We start from the raw sequence: 21,858 nt of genomic DNA, 5'->3' as shown, positions 1-21,858 counted from the left end.
AAGTAAATACATATTACAAAGGAAACTAATCACTTTGAAAGTTATGATTTTTTTTTTTACAAATTTGACCCCAGGTTAAGAACCCCTTAATAAAGTATAAACAACACCGAATGAAGGGAAGAATAATTTTTAGAAAGTTATATTCAAGAACAAAGGGAAATACGCCTATCACAGCAAAATAATTTTTTACTACAAGAGAGAGAAGTGATTTTACAAAAAAAAAGTTAAAATTAGAAAATCCACTTAACCTCTTCCCACCATCTCCTAAAAATAATCCAGTCTTTTGGAGGTAGCTTGTGATTTCACTTCCTAGGTCACCTTGGCAGGTAGTGAGTTTCTTGTTTGCCATCAAACTACTAAAACTGGGCCAAAGGGTCGCCCGAAAGGAAGTGGGAAAGAGGTGGGGGAAGAAAAAGAAAGTAAGAGATAGTAGATTTACTGGACTTCCCCTTGATCCTTGCTGGGAGGAAGGTGAAAGACCTGGTGATACACAGTCGCTCACTGTGTACCTAGGGCCCGGGGAGGGAGAAAAGCGGGTGGAAAGGAGGGACAGCCAACAGAAGGCTCTGCATTAGCAGGGCCTGGGCAGTGGCACCTGTGCCAACCCTGGGCACACGTGACGCGAAGAGAGCGCCCTGGGGGATCGGGGCTCACCTGGGCCCACGTGACAGGGCGCGAGCCGCCCCCGCCGGCCCCAAGCTAAGCACCTCTGTCACTCAGCCGCGTCTCCCCACTCCCTTCCTTTCCTTTCCCTTCCTGGCGCGCCTGGGACCGCGCGAGGCAGCAGCAATTCTTGCGCCAGCCTGAGCGGTGGCGGCACTGGCAGCCGTGGAGGCGGGCTTCGCTCAGCCTTTGCACACCCAACAGGGGCAGCAGCAGTAGCAGCAGCAGCATGTCGGCCGGCGGAGCGCCAATCCCATCGACCCCCAACCCTGCCGTGTCCTTCCCGGCACCCAGGGTCACCCTACCCGTGGGACCTGATATCCTCCGGACCTACTCGGGAGCCTTCGTCTGCCTGGAGATTGTAAGTGGGCAGTAGGGGAGAGGGGCAGTGAATGCGGGGAACTGGAGACCAGGGTGGCAAAGGGAAAACGGGTTATCCATGCTAGACTCTGTAACGCACTCCCGGTGCCCTCCTCTTCCGCACGCCCTCCGCCCTCACCCCCTGTCCCCAAAATGCCTTTGCTTACCCCCTTTTTTCCCCTCCTTCCCCCAACCTCTCTTCCACACCACTCCGCCGCCAACCTGGTGGAACCCCACCCGGCGTGGCCTGCTCCCCTCCTTGCCCTAGCACCTGTTACATTGGCTACCTAGCTCCGGATTTCAGTGTTTGGATAATCGCTGCCTGTTGCTTAAAACCGACGTTAAAGGGGAAAAACCAAAATCGGGAATGGTCGGCATCAGGGAGAGGGAAGGGGGAAGGGGCTGCTCGCCTTTGGTTGGAGATGAAGTGGCCAGAGCTAAGGGCCATGCCAGGAATGCTACTAGACCCTAGAGCAGAGCGACGCACTGTCAGCCTAGCCTGTTGCTAACCTGCCATTTTGTTGGCTGGGAAAAGGTATAGCTACTCCTGTGAGTCAGTGACCGCAAAGGATTGCGCCCCCAGGCTCCTACTTAGGAGAGGGAGAGTTCAAGGCAGAAGGCAGAATTTTGCCGGGCCTCCTCACTACACACAGAACACAGACACACTACATACCACATTTTGCCATGAGGAGAGGCTCCTAATCTACATTTAGGATTTTTGGCAGTTTCCAAAACAGGTGGGTGTGAGAAATCCGAGAGGTTAAAAATATAACTCTGGGACTGCCTTCTTTCCTCTCCTTCACTCCTCCCCAAAACATAGAGTCTTTTATGAGTTTGACTCTTGCTGGTGTGGGTGGGGTCACCTATGGCCAGACTTTGTCACCTAAACTGTAGTCCAGATTTCTTAGGGTGGGGAATTACTCTTTTTTTTTTAATAGGATTTTATGGGTTGGAGAATTTTATCACCAACTAGAAAAAAATGCAAATAAAAATTGGGCAACATTATGTTGCATCATGCCCTGAGAATGACAAATAAAGGAATGAATTCTAGATACAAATTTATTTTCTGTAGGTTAGTTGGTTTGCTTGGACTTTTCTCCTCACCCCTCCTCTTTAGAGTTTGCATAACCTGAATCTAGGTGCTGCAGTTTCTATTTTGTGATGTGAGCTGGATCTGGAGCATTTGGTATTCTGCCTTATTAGGCCACCATTGCCAAGGCATCTCTAGTCAAGTTTAGCTCAGATTTAAATCTGAATGGAGATTCAATTAAACTACAGGCTACCAGTATCAGTAATAAGATACTGCAAGGCTGAAGGAGTAAGTTTTGATTTTGAGCCCAGATCAGAAACACCTGAAAGCAAACTGAATGATGACTGGTTCTAGGAATCCATGTAAGATTAATAGAGAGAAAGATAGGACTGGTTTTGATGTGGGCCTATGAGAAAGGGAAAGTTTGGAATGTAATACTTGGGCAGAAGATTAAAAAAATATTCTGAATGATTAGTCTGAAGACACAGAAAGATGATGTTTCAAGTCTATGAAAGAGCTATTATTGATGAAAAGAGAAATTGTTTTTCATCACTAGCCATCACTTTTCCTCTTTCATTGGCCCTTCAGATCATGAGAAAAGATTGATGTATTCCTCTCCATAAAGTATATCTCTTCCCCCTTTTAAGGTCCTATCTCTTTCCACCTCCAGAGGGACCTTGACTTTATGTTTACTCTTATGAACTTTTCCCTTCTTTCTTGAATCACTGACCTCCTTCCTCTTTTCTCATTCTTCTCTGGCTTTCCCACTTAGCCTCAGGCCTTCCTTTACTTGTAAAAAGAAAAAGAAAAAAACACCCACATTTTATTTTGATCATTGTCACCCTCCTTACTTTTTAAGCTTCACTCTGTTTTGTTCCCTCCCTCTTACATGACCTTATTTATTGGATATCCTAAAGTGATTGCATCTATTCCTTGTTGCTTGTTTTAAATTCAATTGATCGTGCATTTATTAAGATCACTCTGTGTACCTGTGCTCTGACTGCATAAAAATGTTTAAAGGTCACCAATCACCCTTTCCTGATCAAATACATGCTTTTTCTTGCTTTCCATTTTTTTTTTTTTTGCAATTCAGGGACATGACTTTATTAGGATCTCAATTTTGTTGTCCTATCTAAATCCCAAACTGAAAAAATATATCTGAGATCATTAGTACTATGGTAAAGTCAACTAGAGATTGCAGAACTTTAAAGTTGAAAGGCATCTTTGGGAGAACCTCCTATTCCCCTCCTTATGGATATAAGAAAATTAAGTCTCATAAACATCAAGTAACTTAGGTGGGGACATTGTGTATCTTGCAGAGGCAAGATTCTATCCCATTTTCTTATTCTAAACTCAATGCTCTTCTTATATCTTGATAGAATGGGACCAAAATCATAGATTTGAATTAAATAGAACCTAATTTCACTCAAAGAATATGGTTCTTTGACATAGCCTCTCATACCTAGCATTGTTCCATGAGGGGGAGAGATGTATAGAAAACATATAACAAATCTATCAGCACTTTTAGGAAACAACAAAATGGATCAGTAACATCCTATAATATAAAGAATACATTCATGCTTATAATCTTGATTATGGATTAACTGGCAAATGTGTTCCATACATGTAGAAATGAAGAATATTCTTTGGCTTTTGCTTACATCTGCCACTTTGGGAGCTTGACCTTGTGACCAAAATAATTAGCCTTGTGATTTTTAGTCTCTTCATCATTGATTGAAAATCTTACTTGAGAAGGTATGACTACCAGTATTACATTTCCTGAGTAAATTCTTGGAAGGAAAAGGTCTTGATTAACATCAATTTAATATTTGAATACCAATATGTACAAGATTAAAGCCAGAGGTAAAAGGAGACTGGTATGGGCTGGTGCTGGATAACCTTGTAAGAAAGTAGCTGAAGCATTCAGGAAAAAATACCTGACAAATTTTACATGAGTAGAAATAGTACCAGGTTTGCAGTTAAGGAAACTTGAACTGGAAACTCAACATTACTACCTATTGAATATATGTCCTTGGGGGCAAGTCATTTAAATTATAAGTTTGGACTTCAGTGTTCTTATCTTTGAAGTGAGAGAGTGAATTAAATTATTTCTAATCCTCTCTCCAGCTCTAAATCCTATCATCTCTAGAGATTTTAATGTTTTATATTTTCCATCTCTATATTAAAAATGATACAAACCCATTAATGTACAATCCTGAATCTTGGTGAAATGTCTGTCATTTCTAATGACATCTAGTAAAGAAGAACAATTACATGTTTTTGGTTAATTCTAGCATATTTGCTATATAATTTAAGAAAATTTAAAATTCTACTGAATTTCATATTTCACCCTAATTGATTTAAAAGTGAGAAAATGAAGGTTCTTAAGTTAAGGAAAGTGATATTGATTTTTGTGGGCATTGGGATAGATGTAGCAATATTATGGTCTCCAAAATGTGTCTTTTATTTGTAGTCTTGATTATAGATTAAATTTTCAGACTTGAAAGTTACTCCAACATGCTTCCCATGTTAAATAGATTTAAGCTCCCACAGCATAACTTGACATGGGCTTCACATATAGGTAGTAAGTTCATCAGCACCAAAAGTATTCAATTCAGCAAGTATTTATTAAACACCTTCCTTGTGCAAGGCTTGAAATAGTTGCAACCCTTTGGAGGAAACATCATGTACACAGTAAATGAAAATAGATGAAAAGTAATTATTGAGGTGAGAAGTGACAAACGTCTAGAGACATCATGAAAGTCTCCCATTAAGAGGCAGAAACTAAAGATTAATCTTGAAAAGAGCTAGGAATCCCAGGAAAGAAATGTAAGGAGAGGAAATGTTTCTAGCATTTGGGATAACATATTCAAAGGCATTGAGGTAGAAGTCAGAATATGGGCAGAGCAAAGTAGGCCAGATTGACTGGAAAAGAGAATGGATAGGCAGAGTAATCTGAAAAAAATCTGGAAAGATAAATTGGGTTCTGCTTGTGAAGGGCTTTAAATACCAAATAGCAGAGCTTATATTTGAGCATCAAGGCAACAGGGAGCTACTAGAGCTCAGTGAATAGGGGACTGGCTTAGTAAAACTTAATGCTTTAGGAATATCAATTTGGTAGCTATGGGGAGGATGAATTAAATAGAAGAAAATTTAAGGATATTTTAATAATGTGAGTGAGAAGTGATGGGAACCTTAACTAGAAGTGTGAGTAGAAACAAGCAGGTAGATATAAGAAATGTTGTGGAGGTAGAGCTAACAAATTTGGCAACTGATTGAGAGAAAGGAAAGATTGAGAGAAAAAGAAAGAGAAAGGTGATTCTGTGGTTGTGAACCAGTGGGACTAAAAAATGATGGTACAATCAATCAGAATGGAGAAGAGTGGAAAAGATTTAGTTTGGACATACTTAATTTGTAATGCCTATGGGACTCAGACAAAGAGGCATCTAGTAGGCAATGGTGAGATAGAATTGGTAATGACTGAGTTTATTGAGGTGGAAGCTATCCAAGACCTGATGATTGAACCCATGGGAGCTGAGATCACCAAGAGAAAAAATGTGAAGAGAAGAAGGTCCAAGATAGAACCCTGATAGTTTGCCTACACTTCATGGATAGAAGAGGAATTATGATCTAGCAAAAGAGCTTGAGGAAGAGCACATATGGGTAGGATGAGAAGAGAGAGTAATATCCTAGAATTCAAGAAAAACAGAGAATGTCCAAGAGGAAAGGGGGGGGGGGATCCAGAAGTTTTTAAAAGTTCATAGTAGTCAAATAGAATAAAAAGTAAGAAAAAGCCTTTAGATTTATTACTTAAGGGTTCTTTGGAAATCTTCAGGTGAGTGGTAGAATCAAATTGTTTTAAAATTATTTTAAAAGGGAAGTGAGAAATACTATTTCTAGGAGTTTGCCTTTGAGAGAAAAGACATAAAACAATAGCTTCAGGGGTGGAGGTGGAGTGTAGTGCTTTAAAAATCAAGATGAGTCTGGACATATTTGTAGGTAATAGGGAAAGGATATTTGGGGAAAGATTGAATATGAAAGAAGGAAAGTGATAATAGGAATGAAGGAGGGGAAAAGCTCTTTTCAGCTTATCTAGCTGAGATTGGATGTTAAGAGATGCAATTCTTGTAAAGCAGGTATTAAACTTTCTTATTTCATGAACAAGTCTAATGAGGCTTAAACTCCTCCTTCAAGTACTGTTTTATTTGCTGCATTAATACTTGAAGGAAATGTTAAATTTCATTTAGAAGTTATTAAAAGATGAATTTTTTCCTACCCAAGGAAGAAAATTCCCTTTTATTTATCCATCTGGATCCCAAGTTAGGGAATTTACATGTCATTTAGTCCATTAAAACTCAGATTTGGGAATGTGTTTGAGGGACAATATCATAAAAACCATCCTTAAGTTATATTTGCTAATATTAAAAGGTTTTGTCAACTAAAAGTAGGTAGTTTTTTCTGCAGTTCCTAATTTAAAATATCCTTGAGAAAATAAATATAAGAATATTTAAAATGTCAGAAGATGAAATAGATATGCCACTATGATAGTCAACCCTAAGATGTCTCCAAAGAAATCTCAAGAGCTAAAGAATGGTAATATAGAAGCTTGTCTACAGTCTTTTGACCAAATTGTGTCAAAAATATACTGCAAGGTTGTAAATAAAAGAGGTCTGGGCCAAGAATAAGAAATTTGTTCATTTGAGTAAAATGGAAGTTCAGTTCTAGGTGGTAAGAATTATTGAAATGACTTTTAAAAAACCTACCAGGCTTCAATTAACTGTATGCAAATAGATGCATACATATGTATGTAATATGATGCATACACATGTGTGATACAGGTAACATAAGTACATGTATGTATTTTAATTATTCCCCCTAATTACATGTATAATTTTTGAAATTAATTTCTTATTTAAATTTTGAGTTCTAAATTCTCTCCTTCCCACACTCTATATTCCCTGAAACTGTAAGGAATGTGATTTTATATGCACAGTCATGTAAAATATTTTTCCATATTAAGCATTTTGTGGAAAATATCCCAAAGAGAGAGAAAGAAAGAAAGGAAGGAAGGAAGGAAGGAAGGAAGGAAGGAAGGAAGGAAGGAAGGAAGGAAGGAAGGAAGGAAGGAAGGAAGGAAGGAAGGAAGGAAGGAAGGAAGGAAGGAAGGAAGAAAAGTCTTTTAATCTGCGCTTAAACTATCAGTTCTTTTTCTGAAGACAGATGGCATTTTTCATCATGAGTCTCTGGGATTGTCTTGGATCTCTGTATTGCTGAGAATAGCTAGTTAATTCACAGTATTTGATAAAAAAAATATTGCTGTTACTGTTTACATTGTTCATTTAGTTTTGCTCACTTCACTTTGCATCAATTCATGTAAGTCTTTCCATGATTTTCTGAAATCATCCTACTCATCATTTCTTATTGCACAATAGTGTTCCATCATAATCATGTACCATATCTCCTTCAACTATTCCTCAATTGATGGACCATCTCTCAATGTCCAATTCTTTGCTACCACAGACAGAGTTGCAACAATATTTTTGTATAAATAGATCCTTTTCCCTTAAAAAAAACCTCTTTGGTATGCAGATCTAGTAGTGGTATTGATGGATCAAGCAGTAAGCATAGTTTTAGAGCCTTTTGGTCACATGCATATATTTTAAAATAATATTGTATTTTTCCCACAATTACATGTAAAATAATTTAGCATTCCATATTTAGACATATATATATGTGTATATATATTATATATAATGCTGAAGGGCAAGGACCATATCATATTGGTGACTAATACAATCACATATAATGCTTTATACGTTTCATTTGATTAAGAACACTGGAAGGCAAACTGATAGTTCTGTGGAGACATGAAAATAATTAAATTATTGCCCCTTAGGAATAGATGACCACTATAGTTCTTACCAATTCTAAGGTTATTTTCTAAGTACATATTATTTAGTTAGAATCTTTCTCACATTATTCTGAAATCTAGTCCTTTTTCAAGAATAATAGAATGTTATAAGGAGGAATAAGCTTAGAGATGATCAAATCCAGGTCTCTTTTTTTACATAAAGAATCCAAGTCCCAAAAGGGACCAGAGACATAAAGTGATTTTACTATGAGCTTGGCTAATTGGTAATAGAATGGATCTAGTTTATAAACTAGAGGTTTTGACACCTTTGACTGCATCATCTCACTGCTTGGCAAATTCCTAGCATTTTTTTGAGCTTGAACTAAGATGAGCAAATTCTAGAAAGCTGGAATAAGTAAAAGGGGAGAATGCAGATAATGTATGCAGAAATATGAGGTACATTGTTGGTGATAAAACCTTGGTACATATTAAACATTTTAACCTAAGTAGTAGAAATAATTGCCTATATACAGAAGATACAGAAGTAGATTGGGGCAACTAGGTGGTAAAGTGGATAGAGTGTTGGACCTGGAATCAGGAAGACCTGAATTCAAATCCAGCTTCAGACACTAACAGTGTGACCCAGAGTAAGACAGTTAGCTTTCTTTGCCTCAGTTTCCTCATCTGAAAAATGAGCTAGAGAAAGAAATGGCAAACTTTGTCAAAGAAACCCAGAATGGAATGTGAATGCAATGACTGAATAATAAATGGAATTTATTTTTATTTTTTTTTATTTTTTAATCAGTATGAATATAATAAACACAGGTGGAGAGTAGACATTTGAGAGATTTCTATTTTAAGGATATTCTTAGCTGTACATTAGTCAAACTCAATGAAGAATTGAAATGTGCAATATTATAAAGGTAAATCTATGTTTTTGTTTGCTTTTTTTAAATGTTTGAATTTTATATAGAGATAAGTCCTGACTTGTTTGCCTAAGTTACATTTGTCTTATACATACAAAAAATAACTCCTTAAAATTTTACAATTTTGATTCATCTTTTATTTTTATGACACTTTCATTTCCGAATATATCCCACTTCTCTCCCTCCTAGAGAACCATCCAATATAAATATTTTTTTTAATGAGAAGAGATAGTAAGGGATGGGATAGGGATAGGAAGGATATGGACTGCATCTCAGAAAACAGATCAGTAAAACTAACATATTAAAAAATCTGATAGTATACATAATAGTTCATAACCCCATAGTCCACTACTAATACAAAGAAAAGAAAGTGCATTTCTTCATCTCTTAATTGAGGGATAAGCTTGGACATTTTAGTTATCTGTTGTTTATTTTTATGTTGTTGTTTTCATTCATATTATTTTCATCATTATATAGTTATAAATATATGTACCTGTCATCTTTTTTATCTTCATATCTATTCATCTATCTATCTATCCCTATCAATCTAGTTTTCCTTGTTCTGCTTGTATCACTTCAACATCAATTCATGAAAAACTCCTGTTTCTTGGAATTCTTCATATTCATATTTTCTTTCAATAGAATAATAATGTTCAGTTTATTTATTTAGCCATTACCAAAAGGTGTGCATTTTGTTGCTAATATTCTACTATTGGAAAGAGTGTCGCTGTGAATATTAGGGTGCACATGGAACTTTTCTTTATGTTTTTGAACTCCTCAATGTGCCTAGCAACAGGATATTCTGGCCAATGGGTATGGGCATTTGAACCATGTTCTTGACCTAGTTCTAAATAGCTTTCTTGAACAGCTGGCCCAATTCACAGATCCATCAAGAATGTCTTAATGTACCTGCTGTTCCACAACCCTTTCAGTATTAACTATTTATTCTTTTGCCATCTTTACTAATTTAATAGCTTACTCACCTATAGTGCTTTAAGATTTGCAAAGTACTTAATTTATACAACTCTGTGAGAGGTTATATCAGAGTATTGGCATTTTATAAATAATAGCTTCATAAAATCATAGATGCATAGCTGGACAGGACCTCAAAAATCATCTAGTCTAACACCTTCCTTTTACATGTGAAGAAACAAAAGTTCAGCAAGATTAAATGAGGATACCTAGGGTTACAATTTTAGAACCCATGCTTTTCCCATTATCACAAAAATCTCTCTTCCTCCCACATTATTCTTCTTTGGGATATTCTTTCTCTTCATTTATTGCTACAGATCCTACTGTTGCCTGGCATTAATACCCCACTCTTCCTCTGTACCCCAATTTTAGTCCATTTCCCCTGTGCAGTTTGTCACACATGGTATCTATATGGTGGCAAGTTGGGGAGTGTTAAGAGAAGATAAGAGGGCAAAATTCCATGACTTCTTATTTTCTTGAGATAATCCATTTTTTATTACTTCTTTCCTGGCTTCTCAAATTGTTCTCCTGGAGCTTTTATGGGTATCCTCCCCCCCCCCCGAAATATACATAAATCTTCTTCCTACATCAAAATCATTACCTTTTGTCAGTCTTTGTCTTTCTTGGTAGGATCTAAGTTAAAAAGTCTGAGAGTGACACAGGATTGAGGTTCCCCTCTCCCACCTTAGGGGTCCAAAATTATTATTATCAACAAAAACCTTTTGAAATCTCAGACTAGATGTTCACTTGCTTCATAGACAGGAGGGTAAAGGCTTTACTATATTCCCAAGGAGCCAGAGAAGAATCTTAGTATAAAGTCATGGATAGTAGCATAGAAAGGGAAGAAGGCAGGTGAAATTCTGGAACCTCATAAGGAAACAAAAATGAAGAGCTACACAGAACTAATAGTAGTGAGAAGATCTAAGATCTTAAACCTTCCCTTCAGATCCTTTCTTTGCATTCTTCACTTTGCTGAAGCCTTTTTTAATTTTTTTGACCATAGCATTGTCAATGGATTAAAACTGGGGGTCTTAATGATACTGTTACAGCAGGGGAAATATATTGCTGGCCTTCTAAGTTGGAACAATAAAGATACTTTTCTATAATCACTTTGATATATGGTATATGGGACCTATAGTTCTGTATTTCAGTGAGGAAAAAGTGAATTAAATAAGTTTTCATAGACTGGTATGGGAATATAAGTACTAAGATCGAAGAATCTGATAGAATTCTATAGAATTTTCTATAGAAACAAACTTTTTTTGACAGGACTCATCTGTAAATTATACTGCCTGCCTATAAGGGTGCACGTGTGTGTTTTAACTAGATGATCAACTCTTTTTTTTTTTCTAATTTTTTAAAATTTATTTAGAATAATTTTCCTTGGTTACATGATTCATGATTTTTCCCACCCTTCCTCACTTCTCCCTCCTTGAGCTGTCAAGCTATTCCACTGGGCTATACATGTATCAAATTGTTCAAAACCAATTTCCATGTAATTAATATTTGCAATAGTGATCATTTAAAGTCAAAATCCCCAATCATATCCCCAATGAATCACATGATTGATCATATGTTTTTCTTTGTGTTTCTGCTCTCATAGTTCTTTCTCTGGATATGGATAGCATTCTTCCTCATAAATTCCTCTGGATTGCCCTGGATCATTGTATTGCTGCTAGTAGGAAAATCTATTACATTTGATTGTGCCATAGTGTATCAGTCTCTGTGTACAACATTCTCCTGGTTCTGCTCCTTTTGCTCTGCCTCTATTCCTGTAGGTCTTTCCAGTTCACATAGAAATTCTCCAGTTCATTATTCCTTTCAGCACAAAAATATTCCATCACCAGCATATAGAACAATTTGTTTAGCCATCCCCCAGTTGATAGACACCCCCTTATTTTTCCAATTTTTTGCCACCACAAAGAATGTGACTAGAAATATTTTGGTAAAAATATTTTTCCTTATTTCCTCTTTGGGGTACAAACCCAGCAGAGGTATGACTGGATCAAAAGGCAGGCAGTCATTTATAGCCCTTTGCACATAATTCCAAATTTCCCTCCAGAATGGTTAGATTAATTTATAACTCTAGGAGCAATGCATTAGTGTCCCAGTTTTGCTACATCCCCTCCAACATTTATCACTTTCTTTTGCTGCCATATTGGCCAGTCTACTAGGTGTGAGGTTGTTGTTTCAGAGTTGGTTTAATTTGCATTTCTCTGATCAGGAGAGATTAAGAACACTTTTTCATGTATTTATTGATACTTTCGATTTCTTCATGTGAAAACTGCCTATTCATATCCCTTGACGATTTATTGCCTGGAGAATGGCTTCATTTTTTATAAATTTGACTTAGTTCCTTATATATGTGGGAAATTAAATATTTGTCAGAGAGTTTTGTTGTAATGTTTTTTCTCAGTTTATTGCTTTCCTTCTAATTTTGGTTGCATTGGTTTTGTTTGCACAAAACCTTTTTAATTTAATATAATCAAAGTCATTCATTTTAATATTTTGTAATTTTCTCTATCTCTTGCTTGGCCTTAAATTCCATCCTTTGCAACAGATCTGACAGGTATACTCTTCTTTGTTCATCTAATTTATTTATTATTTCACCCTTTATATTTAAATTATTTACCCATTTTGAATTTATCTTGTTATAGGCTGTAAGATGTTGACCTAAATTTGATTTTTTTTAAAACCCTTACCTTCTGTCTTGGAATCAATACTGTGTATTGGTTCCAAGGCAGAAGAGTGGTAAGGGCTAGGCAATGGTGATCAAGTGACTTGCCCAGGGTCACACAGCTGGAAAGTGTCTGAGGCAAGATTTGAACCTAGGATCTCCCGTCTCTAGGCACTAAATTTGATTTTTTTTCCATACTGTTTTCCAATTTTCTCAGCAGTTTTTGTTAAATAGTGAGTTTTTGTCCCTAAAGCTGGGATCTTTGGGTTTATCAAACACTATATTGCTGAGGACATTTATCCCTAGTTTATTCCATTGATCCACACTTCTGTCTCTTACTCTTATATTGTTTTGATGACCACTGCTTTATAATACTGTTTAAGATTTGGTACTGCTAGGCCCCCATCCTTCACATTTTTTTTCCATTATTTCCCTTGATATTCTTGATCTTTTGTTCTTCCAGATGAACTTTGTTATAATTTTTTCCAATTCTATAAAAAAAGTTTTTTGGTAGTTTGATGGGTGTGACACTGAATAAGTAGATTAATTTGGGTAGGATTTAGTTGATCCTTAATGGAGGCATTATTCATGAAAGTTACAAAGAGTACATTTTACCCTTGATGAAAAAAAGAACAAACAATCTTCTTATCAGAGCTGATCAAAAGTGGATGACCACTTATCAGTAACTTAGTCAAAGTATTTGAGCAACACATGTGCTAGGCACTTGAACTAAAACAAGAAGACTTTATGAAAGGCTCATGTAGGAGGCACCTAAACTGTACTAAACTAAAGCTTCCATGAGGTATTAGGGAGAAGGAAAACTTAATTATTAGATAAATCTAAAGAGACATGACTCAGAAAAATTTGATAAGGAAATGACTAGAATTTTGGAAAGGATTTGGAAGGAAGAATGTGGTTAGGGGCCTTCCTACCAGATAAGTATGGAATCCAAGGAGGAAGAAAACATTATCTGAAAATTCAATCAAGATTTCCTATCCTGATATTCTGGATCTGTAATGTATGTGTATCACAATGCTGCATATTTTACCATCTTTCCACTCTGATAAGCAATAAAAATAAACAAAAATAAAAATTAATTACTTTCCCTCTAGGGCTTAAGTTCTGTGCAAGTTCTTGCTAAATAAACACTTTCTGAGTTTGCTTTAGGTGAAAAAAACTCAGTCATGCCACTCCCATTGAGTATGCTAGAGCCTGTCCATAGCACAAAGGCAGAAAATGTTGTGCAATAAAAATTGCATGGGTCTATAAATGCATAAATGAGATTAGTTTCTTGGGGAAAGTTTTATAACCTGAGTCACCTAAGTGAAAGTAGGTCACCACAAACTAAAGTTGGGTCCCCAAAGAAGCCTGTTTCTTATAAAGGTCAGTTTTCTTTAGAGAAAACCAATAGCCATGCTTCTGAGCAGTTCTGCTGGCAGTTTGTATATTACAAGAGCTAAAGTGATTAGATTCTAGGTCTTGTGGATTTGGGCCTTCTCATAGCACAGCAGGTACAGTGGGATTGAAACCCAATCACTTTGTGTTCTCTCTGTGGCAGATCCCACTAATATCCCCAGGGAAAGTACTCTTAACTCTATTATTACTTATGAGTTAATTCTACCTTTAAAGACCTGGAAGCATTATTTTAATTGTTCCTTATTAACACTACTGAATAATAATGCAATGTGGCATTGGAAATTATAAATAAGAGAGCTAATCATAAGGTGAGAGAAAAGGCAAGCTTAGCTTCTTAAGTTCTTTCTTCTTCTTCAGAGACTGTTCTCTGTGTCCCCCCAACTAGATTCCTAATATCTATATGTGTATAGATTTCAGAGTGAATTCAGGTGGGGAAAAAAAAAAACTAAACCATCATTCACTAACCTTCATTTCCCTTTGTAATCCTATGTACTTTATTTTTGCACTTAAAATATTCTGAAAAGATATCCATAGCTGTCTAAAGGGGTCCATGATACACACAGAAAGTTTAGAATCCCTACCTAAAATCTCTCTTGCACATGCTAGTGACAGCCTAGATTGAGAGGGAAACATAAACCCAAAGTGGGCAAATAAAGGTTTCAGGGCCCAAGAGAAAAGATCTACTTTGCACTTGTCCTGTCTCCTTTTTCTGCCACTTTTTGGGAGTCTTTGAAAGAGACTATCTTTTGTCTTCTCATCTTTCCTTTTATTTTTCCTGTGAAAACAGAGGTGCCACTAGATCCATCCCAATTAAACAGGAAATATTGCAGTCATGCTTGTGTTCATGACCATAACATGCTCTGAGATCATCAGGGAGAAGTTCTAGTCTAAGTGTATATTATTTATTAAAAGTCAGTTTCAGAGATGAGCATCTGGAGGATAATATGATGAATAAAAGGGAGATTATAAAGGTGGCGCTAAATGAATGAATAGCCAAGCAGCCTTGTTTGTGGCACTCTTAAAATAAGGAAGTGAGAACTATTCTCAAGCCTAGCCTCAGCCTAACTGCAAAAACTATAACTGATTAGGTAGGACTTCAAGATGACTTTCAGATTCAGTGTGCTGTTGTGGCATATGGGTTATGTTTTTAGTTATTAGCAAATTCTTTTAAGCCATCCCAAGGTACACCATACTTTTATACTAGAAACATATTCAATTTCTCTCTTATGGATCCCAGGGTGGGTGGTAGGAAAAATTAAATGTGCTTTTAGGGAACATATGAGTCACTTAAATAGGATTGTTTTAAAGATTTTTGCCTTTCAAATGAGAATAGATTGATTTCTCTTCATTTTAGTTTTAAAGTTGGTTTTATGATATTTAAAGCAACTTGACTCCAAATGTTCCATACATGCACACGCACATGCATACACATACACACACACACACACACAAACACTTTCTCTGATGCCTCATTTGGGTGTCCAGGTGACAAGAGTTCTTGAAAGTTATTCCAAGTATAAGGATTCCAGGTATTTTTCTGGTTTTACAGACTGTTTGCTGCCTACCAGCCAACTAAGCTAAGAATGGAGATGCTCATCATCCATTGGTTGGTCACTATGATAAATTATTTGGCCATCAAAACACCTAGAATAAAGATAAAAATTTTAAATGGCCTTCAGTCCTCTATGCCCTTCACCCTCTCTTCTGAATCTATAAGAGCAGATTCTTAAATATAAAATAAGATCCTTGGGTGCTGAGAGGAGTACATTACATTTTTCTCACTGGAGCTCCAGCATTATGCATAGAAGACAGTATAGGTTTAATAGATAATAAATTTAAATATTTAAATAAATAAAGTGTTAAATTAGTGAATAGATGGCAGAATGGAGTTAGGAAGAGGATGCTAAAATTCATAACTACATACATCTAGAGAATGTATTTTATAACATCTAAAAGTCATTAATAATATACCTCACCCCTGCTTATACTCACCATGCATCTTTTATTGCCCGCTGGATCATTTTCAATGCTGATTCTTCTAAAATAGTAATGGTGCATGATCCACAGCCATATTGTGTCACCAGGAGAGTATTGGGGTTTTTGTTATTATTGTTTTTATCTTCCATCTCAGAATTAATACCGTGTGTTAGTTCCAATATAAGAGGGGTAAGAAAGGCAATGGGGACTAAGTGACTTGCCCAGGGTCACACAGCTAGGGAGTATCTGAGGTCAGATTTAAACCTAGAATCTTCTGCCTCTAGACCTGGTTCATTCCAATGAGCCACCTAGGTGCCCCCAAGAGTAATGGTTTTCAAAAGTTTATCATTTGAAAAGAGCAGACTTTAGAATTGCTAAAAGAATTGCCCAATAACAGAAATTCCATCTTTAATATCTTTTCTTCCTATTCACTTTTGGAATCAATTCATTGTCTACCTGCAGTTGCTGAGAAAGTAAATATAACAATAGACTGCCCATACAATTGTATATTATAATATAGGCAAACATTATTCTTTACCCACTTAGGTTTTTTCATGTCAGTTGTTAAACTAGTTTCCTTGGAGTGAGTTATTAAAGAAGATCCAGTTTTCTGAGGCTTAGTATCATCAGTACAATGCTATCTATAAGAATCTTGACTTACCATCTTTTTGAGTACCTCTTACATTTGAACTTATGTGTAAAATATCTACCATGTTGTTAGAGTCACTTTAATAAGCCTATATCTCTGTGTTCTGCCTTAATAATTGTATTCAGAGGATTGTGGGGGTGGGGATCCTGTTTGTGGCTATCAGAGTTTTGCATGATTTTATTATATGCAAGGGAGACACCTTGTTGACAACTTTAAGACTGTTTTCTTTTATTGAGTTATTTGTTTTATTGCAATTAATAAATAGCAGAGTTACTGCAGGGTATGAAGATACAATATGTATACAAAATTCCTTATGAAAGCAGAGTGTAGTAATAGATGTAACTCTATATTTGAAGTCAAGACCTTTGACTTGAAACCTAAAATTGCTACTTACTAGCCTTACTCATCATTAAAAAGTGAGTAAAGTACCTTTGACAGTGAGAACAGTATGTTTCTGTCTTTTTGTCTCTGGTGCTTAGCACAATGCCTGACATATAGTTAAGTGCTTCTTGATTAACTTTCTGCATGGGATGTTATTATCATCTTTTTTCTCTGGATTTGTTTCCTTATCTATAATATGAGGAGGTTGGATCATTTGCTTTTAAAAGTTCCTTTTAACTGAGGAATTTATGACTATCTACTGTCTCATCTTCTCATCAGGAAAACTCTCATTATTCATACAATATTTTCCTAAAGAATCTAGGAAATTGAGAAATGTATAGAAGGCCCCAGAGCTTTCTTCTAGTTCTCAATTCTGTACTTTTTTAAAAATGAATTTGTAATAATTATCTATTACAGGTTGAAATCAACTTCTTTTTAGAGGTCTTGAAAATGAATCCCTAAGAATAGATGATTAAATTGCTATAAATGAATAAATTCTAATTGTGTTATAAGAAAACATAATAGAGAAAAGTATGAAAGACTTGCATGAGCCAATGCAAAGTAAACAGCTAGCAAAACAATGCACATATAAGGAAGGGATTGGTCCAGTGAATCAAACAATCATCTTACCCATACTTAAAAGTAATGGTATTAACCAATTGATGGTTCACCTTGTTTGACCCAATCAATAGCTTTAGAATAAGTGCACAAATGTTTGATCAATTTAGAAATCCTTAAAAGATATTGGATGCCATGGAATAATGTCTCATAGGAAGTATATTTTAAGTTTGTTGAATCTCTCCATGTAGTTTTATATAAAACCAGTAAGCTAGTTTGAAATAGAGCTTTTGAATGATAGAAGATTTCTAGTCAAACCCTAGAAGGAATCATTTGGAGAAGATGGAAGAGTTCTTTGGGTTCTCTCCCTCCCACTCTTACCCAGAGGTGGACCTTTGGACTTTTTCATTGGCATCTGAGTAGCAACCGTGAATATTATAGCAATGACTGGTGGCAATGTCTGTATAGAGAACTAATGATAAACTAGATACAATGACGAAGGGCAGCTCTAAGACTCTAGGAAGAAACCTAACAGACACACACACTAAGGGGAAGTTCACAAGTATCCCATTGAATAGAGATGAACTTTGAGAAACCAACAGAGAAACCCCCCCTTTGTGCATTATTATAAACTTGAGTCCATTTTCCTATTGTCCCAATATTGGTGAAAAAAAGTGTATTGTATACTTTTGGAGACATATTTCATTCCAGCTGTTATTATTGTATTGTTTTAATAAAGAATTATTTTTCTAAAAGCTAATTAAGTTTGGCTATTTGATCTCAGCCAACAATCATGGGAAAACCATGTGATTGGTGTTTTGTTGATGAGTGTTTTGGACCTAAAGTAATAGAAAGCAATTCCCAAATCCTTAGGGCTCTTCTAGAAGTAGCAGCTATTCTCTGGAGACTTGATTGCCAGTTTGAATGAGAATTGGGATAATGGCAAAAAAGCATGTTCTATATGCAGTAACTACAACAATGTAAATGGATAGAGCAACCACCTGAAAACAATTAAAACGGAACACTGTCAAATTATAAAGAATAAGTTTACCCCAAAGGAGAGATATGAAAATTCTTCTTTCTGATCCTTTACAGAGATCAAAGTCCATAGATATATAATATTTTCAGTGTATTTCTCCTCTTCTTTTTTGACCTTTTGGTTTAAAAAAATGCCATCATTTTTGTCTTTTCATTATGTTTATCTTTGCTTATAACACTGTAAGATTTCATTATATTCATACAGAGAAATTCGTTCAGCTATTCTCAGGGATCAGTTTTCAAGACCTCTAAAAGAGAAGACTATTCCAGATGATCACTGCTGTCATTATTTCAAAAATACAATCAGGAATATAATATTAAATATAGAATCATAAATTGGAATTGGTAAATTCAGTTCTTGAAACACAAGAAATAAATTACTCAGAAAAGGAGAGAAGTAGAGGGGAAGACTAAAAGGTATAAAAACAAAAACTACTTAAAAATCTGTCTTTAAAACCATATTCTCGGTGGGTGGCTCAGTGGATTGAGAGTCAGGCCTAGAGACGTGAGGTCCTGGGTTCAAATATGACCTCAGACACTTCCCAGCTGTGTGACCCTGGGCAAGTCACTTGACCCCCATTGCCTAGCCCTTACCACTCTTCTGCCTTGGAGCCAATACACAGTATTGACTCCAAGATGGAAAGTAAGGGTTTAAAAAAAAAACATATTCTCTGATTGTCTTTAAAATTTTGTAAGGTCTTGCATTGATTTCTTCTGTGTTCATTTAGTCTAGGCTAGCAGTTCTTTTTAAATTAATTGTATGTGCCTTTTCCTCATATAATATATAGTTCGAATATGTTTATATTATTGCATAGATAATTAAAATAGATTATTATAGACATTGGTACAATGGTTAGAGTACTAATTCTAAAGTCAGAAAGATTTATCTTTCTGAGTTCAAATCTGGCCTCAAACACTTACTAGCTTTGTGACCCTGGATAAGTCACTTAACCTTATTTGCCACAGTTTCCTCATTTGTACAATGAACTGGAAAAGGAAGTGGGAAACCACTCCAGTATCTTTTCCAAGAAAACCCCAAATAGGGTCACAAAGAGTCAGACATGACTGAAACAACTGAACAATAACAAAAATAGATACAAGAAATGTGTTTTATTTTGTAGCGATTTGTTATAATTCTCTTAAGTACCTATATATTTAAGTGATTATTTTAAACTAATTCTTTAGATTGACCATATAAACATTATCTTTCCTCTCTCTCTCATTCATCCCCAAAAACTTCATTAAGCAAGTATTGTGTGCAAGCCACTATATTCAGTACAGAAAAAGAAAAAGAAGTCTTAATATATAGTCCTTGCTCCTTAAAGAGATTCTATCCAGATAAGTTCTACTAAATAATTAAACAAGCTCTAGAAAATTAATTGTATACTTTTAAGTTTAATTTTTAATGAATGAATGAATTAAGTTTAATCTGTATTATCAACAAAACAATTGTAGCAGTTACCAATTTGTAAGTTATACAGTTGGTGGAATAGTATATAGAATTTTAGCCCTAGAGTCAGGAAGTCCTTTAAATATGACTAAAGATGCTAACTGGGTGACCCTGGGCCAGTCATTTGACTTCTTTTGCCTCAGTTTCCTCAACTATAAAATTAGGATAATAATAGCATCTACTTCCCAGAGTTGTGATGAGGATAAAGCAAGATAATATTTGTAAAGTGCTTAGTTTTGCTTGGCATATAGTCTTTTTATGAAAGTTTAGTCCCTTTCTTCCAGTGACCCATCTCTCATTATATGATGAAACACACTGAAAATTTAACAGTTTGTTCTCAAGAGCCAACTGAAGTTGGCTCCAATACCCCTGGAATCATAGATGTGTAAAAGGGCACTTAACTACCAAAGAATGGATTTGTGTTAGCAATAACTTTTGACTTCAAATATTTCTTTTTATTTCTTTGCAGCTTTTTGGAGGCCTTGTCTGGATTTTGGTAGCATCTTCCAATGTACCTCTACCTCTGCTGCAAGGATGGGTGATGTTTGTATCAGTGACAGCTTTTTTCTTTTCCCTCCTCTTCCTATGTGTGTTCCTTTCAGGCATGGTGAATAGAATTGATGCCAACTGGAACTTCTTGGTAAGAAAAAACATTTTAAACTATACATAAAAAATAATCTGAACAATTTAATTTAAGACTTGGAATTATTGATAAGAATAAGAAAAGCTTTTATTTAAGTTTCACAAAGCACTTTATATTTGATCTAGGAATGTCATATCCAGAAGCAGCTAGGTCTTGCAGTGAATAGAGTGTTGGGCCTGGAGTCAGGAAGACTCATCTTCCTTAGTTCAAATCTGGTCTCAGTCATTAACTACTTGTATGATCCTCTATTTGCCTCAGTTTCCTGATCTGTAAAATGAGCTGGAGAAGGAAATGACAAACTACTTCAGTATCTTCTCCAAGAAAACCACAAATTAGGTCACAGAATCAGACATGACTAAAATGACTTTCAGAAACAACAATAATTTCATATCTATGTCTTCTCATCTTAGGTTCTTATTAAAAATGTCAGGTCCATAGGTACTGACTCTCTCTGACATAGCTGTATTAGTGGCTTTACAGATCCTACTGCATTTTATATTCTAAGCAAAGCAGTAGTCGTTCTGTTCTTTAGTGTGTAAAATTACCTTTACTCCTGTTTTAATTTATTTTGGGCAGCAAATGATTCCAAAAAGGCTATTGAATTCTTCCTTTTGATGAATTGTAAAATCTCTTCCATGTCACTCTTTTACTAAGATATTTATCCATAATTATTTTAAATGCTGAAATCTAATTTGAAATTTGATATACTCAGTCCTGTGCACCATACCCAAATTCCTAGAAAAGAGCAGGAATAACTTTACAGTTATTTCCAAAAGTGATTAGCCCAGTTTTCATTTCTTTTGGGTGATAAAAAGGAATATAAAATGTTTTCTTTAAGATTTATGTCTCTTATAAAAAGATCATTTACCAAAAAACAAACTTCAGCAACTCAACCTAAGAAAATTCTTTTACCACTAATGAAAACAAGACACATTTATATATACTTGGCTTAGTGTTTTATGTTTACAGAGTACAAAAATAATTTATATCCAAAACATGCCTAAAACTTATGCAAATTCTGCCTTGTGTGTTTTTTCCACTTGTGATAAGAGTTTGATTCAGGAATAGAAACTAGACTTAGAGATATTAAAGGAAGAAATGATTTATTCTCCAATGTGTGCAACAATTAACAACTAGAACTATAGTCTAGAATGTAATTTGTAGCTAAGCCCAAGTATACACGTTTTTAAAATTCAATCTTGAGATAAGATGTGGTTAATGTAGTAAAACCCAGGAAAGGTGCCACTTAAGAATATAATATTTTCAA

General features: G+C 35.6%; 1 protein-coding gene across 1 annotated transcript in view; it reads left to right on the top strand.

The window, feature by feature from the left end:
* The first annotated feature begins 321 nt into the window (after positions 1-321).
* Positions 322-21,858, top strand: part of MAL2 (mal, T cell differentiation protein 2) — a 33,454-nt gene continuing 11,917 nt past the window's right edge. The window contains exons 1-2 of the mRNA XM_001370077.4: positions 322-1,024; positions 20,418-20,588. Of these exons, the coding sequence (XP_001370114.1) occupies positions 893-1,024; positions 20,418-20,588 (303 nt within the window). The 5' untranslated portion in view covers positions 322-892. The remainder of the gene's footprint in view (positions 1,025-20,417; positions 20,589-21,858) is intronic.

This window comes from Monodelphis domestica, chromosome 3 (genome assembly GCF_027887165.1).
Source record: "Monodelphis domestica isolate mMonDom1 chromosome 3, mMonDom1.pri, whole genome shotgun sequence".
In the NCBI taxonomy this organism is placed as follows: Eukaryota; Metazoa; Chordata; class Mammalia; order Didelphimorphia; family Didelphidae; genus Monodelphis; species Monodelphis domestica.
The sequence above is the reverse complement of the archived record's forward strand: the minus strand, read 5'-3'. Positions and strand labels throughout refer to the sequence as shown.